The sequence below is a fragment of the Panonychus citri genome, unplaced genomic scaffold (genome assembly GCF_014898815.1).
Source record: "Panonychus citri isolate SS breed McGregor unplaced genomic scaffold, ASM1489881v1 Contig00011, whole genome shotgun sequence".
Taxonomy (NCBI): domain Eukaryota; kingdom Metazoa; phylum Arthropoda; class Arachnida; order Trombidiformes; family Tetranychidae; genus Panonychus; species Panonychus citri.
Genome location: NW_026515416.1, coordinates 177090 through 186141, shown reverse-complemented (window position 1 = coordinate 186141; position 9052 = coordinate 177090). Strand labels below are relative to the sequence as shown.

General features: G+C 30.5%; 1 protein-coding gene across 1 annotated transcript; it reads right to left on the bottom strand.

Moving 5' to 3' along the window:
- Nucleotides 1–230: 230 nt before the first annotated feature.
- On the bottom strand, nt 231–8133 carry LOC128392309 (protein singed-like). The gene is given in 5 exon segments (XM_053352316.1): nt 231–1494; nt 2669–3421; nt 3424–3447; nt 6725–7094; nt 7797–8133. Coding segments are annotated over 4 exon segments (1875 nt in total). The 5' UTR covers nt 7086–7094; nt 7797–8133; the 3' UTR covers nt 231–757.
- Nucleotides 8134–9052: the final 919 nt, after the last annotated feature.

Sequence of the window (9052 nt, the reverse complement as noted above, 5' to 3'; positions counted from 1 at the left end):
ACATCCTTATTATGAGGATACGGAATTTACATTCGTTTCATTATCTGGTTAATTACTGTTGATTGAATTCAATCTGCGAGAAAAGTAAAGTCGCACTTAATCATAAACATCAGGGTCTATGGTTGATTCTCATACATAAATACTGTAAATCGACTCAGTCAGATGATATTATCACTTTCTTGAGTTTCTGATTCATGTTAATTGCTGCAAACATTGAAACAATTAAAATATCAAATTTAATTATCATTATTATGTTTAATTGATTATTCAAACTTAAATTATGACAATACAAGTAAAAAAAATCAGTGAAAAAAAGTTGATCAATATAAATGAGACTTAAATTGTCTTGATTGTTTCAGCTAACCAAATGATTACAATTAAGGTTATTAATTTTTGTTATTGACTTGATTGGCCAAAATTATGAAAGTACAAATGTAAGGGGAGAATTAAATTGTTGCCTATCAATTATAATCATGATGGAGATTGAAGTTGATTAATTAAGAAAGTTCAGTTAAATGTTAATATTAAATCCTGATGACTTTTAAAAGTTTAAATTGTTGTTTGGATTGTTTTTAATTGCAAAAGATGTGAAAATTTTTTAAGTAAATTGATTAATTTTGGCAATTTCGTTAATTGTTTTCTTTTTTTGTTTCATTGGAATCACATTTGGAAACTAAATCATCATCTTTTCAAGTTGATTAGTTAATCATATTATTCAAATGAAAAGACATGGAAAAAAAGTTTAAAAGAGTAGCAATTAAAATTCCCATAGAGTTGCGTCTTTAGGTGAGACATTGGCCACCTGAATGGCCCCTTGACCGGTGAGGGTTAAGTAAGAGCCATTTTCGTAAGCTCGAATGGCAATACATGAGCCAGTTCGTAGTTCCATGACCCAACGTTGAGCGCAAGTGGGTGAGGTCGAGTCACAAGCAACCGAACCAGCGTCAACAATTGACCAGTACTTGTTGTTGGCCGGCATCTTGAAGAAGCAGCAATTAAAGGGAGCGGTATCATCGGAATCACCGTTACCTTCAGCTGAACAATATTCAACTTTAATTGAATCGGGACAAGTTTTACTCGATTCCAGTTTACCCGAGCCTGGACCTTTAAGTCCAATAAAACCGCTTCCCGAAATAGATCTTAGGTTAAGTGAGGTTCGATTACAGAACATTAGGTAAAATTTGACCGGATCAGAAGTTCCAGTGCAAAGTTGACCCGATTTACGATTACAGATCCATTTCATGTCACCTTCATGAGCTCCTGGGTCGCTGGACAACAGAATTGAACATGTTCCATCTTCGTTCCACTTCAATTTAAAGTGTAGGCCAGATTTCTCATCCCGTGATGAGGCCTGAATGGTTGAAGCGGCACCAAGAGCCCAATAGTTTCCGTCTTTGGTCAATATGTGCCAAGTGTCGTTACTTTTATCGTATTGAAGTTGAAAGGTTTCAAATTGAGTAGTAATTTCATTCTGATTGGCAGATAAATCAACTCCTACAAGAAAAGACAACAAGGAAAATAATAATTAACAATTAGTCGTTTAGAGAATTTAATTTTTTAAAAGTTGATAACAATTTAGAGTAAATTGTTTACAGTCAAGGTGATTGAAAGCAGGAAATTGAATGTTAATCAGTTGAAATTCAATTGAAGCAAATAGATTTAGTTATTTAATCTGATTGTTAATCATCAAAAACCAGAATCAGTTTAATTTTTTTCTTCTTCTGTAAACAATTAACGATTCAAGTTAGCAAACCAGTAGTAGATGATTAGTTGATTGTTGATTTACTTAATTTATTTTCTGTATGGTTATTTAATTGCTTGATGTAATTTACATGCACTAGTAAATATTTAACCATCAATTTATTAATAACTGTTAAATTGTATCATCCATATGATCATGATTAACTTGAAAAGTAAATAGTTATTAATCAATGTGAATGAGTTAAACGCTCTGATTGTAATTAAGCAGATAATTATGATTAACTCTTAATGATTAGCATAAAATGATCTTATCAACAATTAATTGAAACAAAAATCAATCATCAAACTGTTCAAGATCAAGAGCAAACTATTCTTGCTACTCAATAGCAATTAACTAATTGTAAACAGTAAACGTTGATTCAGTTAAACTGGAAAAGAAAGAGAAAGTAACAATTAACACTTAGTCTTAATTGTTATCTACACTAACGTGATAATATAATAAGTAACAGGCTGAAATTAATTAAAAAGACATCAAGTATTGGTGTTGTTGAGTGATTAAAATTAAATTGCTGTAAATCATTGATCCATTGTGATCACAATTAAATTATTATTACAATAAAAAAAACCGAAAACAACTCAACAATTTAAGTGGGAGAGTGAAAGTATCATTACATTTATCAATCAATTGTTTCTAAAATTAATTTAAACATCTAAATAGTTAATTAAAGTTAATCATCATCACCACAATAACAATGAACTTTGATTAATCCAGATTATAAATAGTGACAATTTAAAATGTCAAAAATATCATCAATTGTTGCTGATCAATAACAATTAACCCTTAGAGTGAATCAATTGATGAGAGAGGAAAATCAAATATCGATTGTGATTATGATGATGATGGTAACAATTAGCATGATTGACATTTGATTGTTAATTAAGTAAACAATTGAAGATGAATTCTTACCTTGTTTAACGCTGACCCATTTATTGTTGAAATCGGCTCGAAGTGCGATCTGAATTGGTGCTTCTTCAAAGGTGAACAGTTCATCACGAGAAACATTATTGGATCGAGTTCGTAGTACGGAAGCACGTCCAGTTCCAGCTAAATAACGGCCATTTATATCACGGAAAGCAATGAAACCGCCATGATATTCAATGGTGAAAAGACATTCAGCCGGTGGTAGAACGGGAAAAGTTGAGGCCAAAGATGAAGGTCCAGATGAACCCGAACCATTGGTAAAACCAGCAATCTTAGCGGCAACTCCGTTGGTACCTGAACCGTTAGCACTTGATCCAGCCTTAAATTCAATACAATTACCCTCTGAGGTTAAATATTTACAGGTTGAGGTTAAAAGGGCATATCGTCCGCTTTCATAGTATTTAAATTGAAACAATGTCTCCGATCCCCAAGGTGTTGTCGCATCAACTTGTACCTGTTCATCAACAGCTGATGGGTCATTGATTTTACTGTTAACATTATTATTGTTATTGATAATGTTGTTGTTGTTGTTATTGTTATTGGTACCGTTAGGGCCGTTCTCCGAAGTTACTTGGGTTCGTGCATAACGTTTACGGCCAACCGATTTAAGGGCGAACATGGTAGCACCTCGAGCGGGTATAAGGTGAACGTGCCAAAGTTCTGCTCGTGATTGAGGTTGTTTAGCGACGCAACAGGTCATTCCATCACCGGTGGCACCTAAATAGTAGCCTCGAGAATGTTTCGAAAAGCCCAGTAAATCGAAGCTGGAAAACAATCGAAATGAAAACGAATCAGTTGATTGTTACAATTTGACGAGACAAAAAGAGTAATTAGCGTTTTGAATTAATTGTTGATGAGTAAAATAGTTAATCAAATCACATCTTTCTCTTAAAATCATTGATCTGCTTTTTGAATTTAATTTTTTTCTTCTTGTAGCTCATCAGATTGAGACACAATTTAAATAATCAGTTTTAATTGTTATCCTAAATTTGATCAATTATCATTTTATTTTTAGAGTTAATTGTTGAGATAATATAACAATCGAACCAGAAAATTGTATCCACACACTAACTGAACAATTTAAAAGTCTGATATGAATTTAAGATAATTTCAATTGTTATAACAATTAACAGTTTCAAGTGTAAGGTTAAAGGGTAATCATATATAATATAATCATCTTGATGATCAAGATAATCATTAACACTAACGGAATAATCAAATTGTATTAATAGTTAATTTTTCTGGTCTCTTAACTTTTTTTCTTTCAAATTAAACCAATTAGGTGAACAATTAAATTTCAGTGGAAACAAAAACAAACAATTAATAATCAACTGATTTCAATTTATTGAATTATGTCAACATGTAATAGTTGAGATGATTGTTTAATTGTTCAGTTGATTATCATGACAATCAGTTAAACATATGATGAGTAAATCAGTTTCCCTTCCGTAATTGTTGAAATCATCACTTTATCTTGCACCTTAATCATATTAATGATACAACAATCAATTGATTTGATGATTGATTTTGAAATATTGTCACAATTACGTCAAAAATATTTCTACAATTAACTTTAAATAGAAATAAACAAAAGTAATCGTAATTGGGTTAGGATATTTGACCATCATCAACAATTAACAATTTAAACTTTTTTTGTCAAAATCAAAATAAAAAACAAACAATTAATGATTAAGGTTGCAACAAGAAAAACAATAGAATCAAACAAAAACTAACTAAATCAACTGACAATTTATTGAGAAATTGATTTCTACTAATAAGTAAATTGTTCAATGAATATTTCTCAATGAATAATATTTGAAAAATGTCAACAATTAGAAGCAACAAAATCTCAATGAATCATTTTCAAATTAAATCAAACCTTCAAATCATCAGATGATTATGTTGGCTGATTGTTGTTATAAAGGTAACAATTAATATCCTTTTAGATTTGATTGTTAGGCTATCGGGCAAATAAGGACTACGATGAGATGTGTAACAAATGTGAGGGCAGTCGAGGTCACTTCCGTGGGAAAAAGCTCATACGGTCAAGGAAACAAAAAGTTTTCCTTTACAAAAAAAAAGTCTTGGTCATCTCAACATCAAGATACTGACCATTCAAGTGTATTTATGTGTAACCATGTAATTTAATGTCAATTGTTGACCATTATAATAATTACAACATTATGTTAACGTGACCAAAAGTGATTAGGTTATCATAAAGCAAAAAAAAACTAATAACAAAAACTTAAGGTTTGTTGATAATATTGTCTAGGTCACTGGGTACAATTAACTGACCCTTCAAATTGTCCCTTTATCAACATAATCATCAGGACTACATTATTAATAATATGTGAGGGTCACTCTCTTCCTGTTTACATAATGTTTTATTGTAGATAAAAACAACAAAAACAGTAACAATTAATCTGAATTAATCTTGACTGTAATCAGCTGTTTACATTTACTATTATTGTTATTGTTGATGTTTTGTGTTCCATTGAGATAATTAAATAAATTGTGTAACACAAATTGTCATTTACTTTCAATATACATGTATGTTAATCCAATTAGCAATTAAGTTGTTTGCTTGTTGTTTCATTAATTCAATTCTAATACATGAATATATGTTTGGGAGATTGTGATTTAATTAAGACTGATGATTAAGATGATGATGAACATGAGATTAACATGTAAACAGGATGAAAAGATTTCTCATCATCTCATTTCTTTCATCATCTCTTAAATGTCCATTGACTCAATCTCTATGGACATTGAAGTTTTACTCTCTCATAGGGAATTGATTTATTTATGGGGGAGAAGATGATGATGATGATGATGATAAAAAGAGATGAAAATGTTTCAAGAGATGAGGAAGATAAGTGAAAAAGGAAAAGGAAAGATGATGAGAAAAAAAATGGAGACTTAAAAGGTAAAAGGAAACCTAATTGAATTCTGGTTCTATTGGTAATCTTTTTGGGTGTTAACTTCAATTGATGAGATTTCTAAATGATCATCATTACTTTTCCTGTGGAAGAAAAAAAAATCATATTGATTCCTAATCGATTAACTTTTGAGAGGATACAATTTGTTGATTGATTTGATTAGAAATTCATCATTCTGTTCAAATGGGTAACCATCACCACCCGAATGAATTAGTTTGTTTTTTTTTATTTGTTCAAATCAAATCAAGAGACAGTTCCAATCATAAATATAATCACAATCATAATGATTATTGGCAAAATTGCTGTATAATGATTCGGGTAACGAACTGACAATCAACAGCATTAAATTTTGTGAGTTGGTAACAATTTAAATTGTTATATATTGACAATAACCTGAAGAGGACAAGAGACGATAATTTTTGAAAAACATTCAACGTTCACTTGTGTGAGTATAAAGATAGACATGATATTTGAATTTTCATGAAATCATCATGAAAAACATGATTATCATTATGTTTTTTTTGTTATATAATCACTTATAGTCAATGTCAACCTTTTTTTGTTGTTGTTGTTGATATTCTTGGGTTAAGATTAGTTACTTAATTTGGTTGGTTGATTGTGACAATCAAAAAACTGAAGAGAAAAAAAATCTAAACTTTCACCTCAAATGAACCAAAAAAGAAAATCATCTTTTTTGGTTTGTTCTTTTCTATTCCTGATAAAATCTCTCACATACAAATTATTGAAAATATCGATGAATTGAGAATCATGATGATCATCATCATGAAGAAAAAAAGGAAAAGGAACCAGGTGAATGAACCCTTTGCCTTTTGAATTTCATGGTACTTCTAATGGAAACAAATTCGAGTCGAATCAGAATTTTTTCTTCTCAGTAGAATTGAAGAAATAGTAATGAAAAAAGAAGAGGAAAACATGGAAATTGAATAGAAGAATCTGATTAATCTTTAACATGGAACAGGAAATTTAGAACTTTGATTCTAAGAGATATTGTGAAAAGAAAACAACTCAACTATCATGGGAATTATTATGATTATCATGGGGAGATGATAATGATGATGATGATGACGAGATAGTTACTTACAGACTCCCTTCTCATTGGACATGACACAAATGTTGATGATGAAACGGGCTCCTTCCGATCGTTCCTTGTTTTCACAGATTACATTTCCAAAATTGTCAACCTCAAGGTAACAACCAAGATGCGATTTTAGAGCGACAATTTCAAGTTCAGCTAATTCATCGAGCGAACCCGCAGCGGCAGCAGCGGTTCCATTTGCCCCATTGGAACCAACAGTTGACCCACCGGATAAAGGGAAAGGTTCAATTGACCATTGCTGCTTCTTTTTAAGAGCAACTCCATTGGCGTTAATTTTATATCCAAAGGTTTCAGCAGTTAGATATTTGTGTTGACCATTAACAAGACCAACTGTTCCTGACCACATGATTTAATCCTTTAGATAGAGAAAAATGAATTAGAAAAAAAAATGAAAACAAAAACAAAACAAAAACAAAATCGGTCAATAGAATAGGAAAATTTGGGAAAAGAAAACAAAGATTAACGTTGCAATAGATTCACCGGTTACCTTGATTATTATGGTGATAAAAAGTTGACACAAAATGAGAAGATGAGAGAGTGAGAGAAACAATGAAGAGATTATTAAAAAAGAGAAACAATTTTGTTGATTGTCGATTACTGGAAGTTGAGAAAAAATCAGCTTGATGATTGTTTGTTGACAGGTACAAGTGACACTGAGAACGAAAAACTGGTAAACATATTAAAGGTCCTATTGAAGAGGAGGTTCCAAGGGAGCATTTATCATCCTCATCTTCATCTTCTTCTTCATCTTTCGTCTCAAATCTAATATTTTTCCCTCTCTTTCTCTCTCATCTTCGTCTGTTCATCTTCTTTCTCTGTCTATCTTTCTGTCTTTTTCTCCATCATCTCTCTTTCGATGAAGCAAACTAAAAATGAAGTTCCATCAAAATCATTATATTATCTTCATCCACCAACTCTTTTGAGCTTCACACAGACCACACCTTTCATCTCTTTCATCTCTCTCTTTGAATCATCATCGAAAGTATCTCTTCATGTATCTCTCTCTTTCTTTCTCTCTCTTTTTATCTCATTCATTTATTTGTATTTTTCTACTTACCTGAAATCTTTCAAGTTCAATAACGTTACTTGTAGAGTTACATATTAATTATTTGTTTTTCTTTTTTTCTCCTCGATTTGGATAATCAGCTCACCATATTGATTTACATTTCCTTTTGAATATTTTCTTTGTTGTCACAGTTTCGGTTTTCTATCTCTCTTTTTATCCTCTTCCTCATTTTGTTTATCTTTTTCGTCTTCGTCTTCTTCCTTTTCTTTATCATGTTCCATCTTCTTTAACACATTTTCTTCTTAAACTTTATCCTTTCAATCAAAAATTTTCAGTCCATCAATTTAGTAAAACATGATCATGTATCTTATTGACAAATAATTATTTAATTAACCTTTTTAATCGGTTGTTTGTTTTGATTTTGTCAAAATTTTCGAAAAAATAAAAACTAGTGACATCTATTGACGAGATTAGAAAATAAAGTTGGTCGATTGCATTCGCGCGTGATTTAAATGAAAGAACTAAAATCGAGGTGATTTATTAATAGTTTCGCTCATTTGTAGTAACAATTAACTTTTTGAAATCTTTAAACGTAATTAAAACAGTTTTTTTTTGGGCTAATTGAGTAAACGGTTCACGAATTAGATCAATAAGAGCCCAAGAACTTTTTTTCTTATTCATCTTCTCAACTATTATCATCACAACATCCAGACAAAATTAACTCAAGTTAATCATGATCATGATTACTTTATAATAAATAAATCATAAATCAAGTTTAAATTGATCGTTCAAATTGTTTTATCATCTATTACATTGAAAAGTTTTCATTGTTGAAATGATTAACTGAAATCATCACGATGATTAACAAGCATTTAGGTGTGAAAAAGTAATCATTTTGTGAAATCGAAACATTTGCATTATTTAATTAGCTAAGGCGATGATAACGATAGTAATTATTTTAAATTTTATTAGTCAAATTGTGTTGACCATTCATTGAATACAAAATTTTGACCACAAATTTTGAATTTAAACTTTTCCCAATGAATAACTATTAGGTATCTACAAAAGTTTTTGCACTCTTTTTATTGTTGATTTTATTGTATTAGATATTAGAAGATAAGATTTTCTTATTATTAGATTGATTTCATTTTAAAGCTTAGAACTCGCTCTTTCGAACACTTTGAATCTTTTCCACTGCTTCATTTCCGTTAATCAACAAGAAAATCAATGAAATTATGATGATGGTGAATTGTAACTAAACAAGGCGAGAAATCCATTTTATATTTGATTTAAAATAATAACAGCGA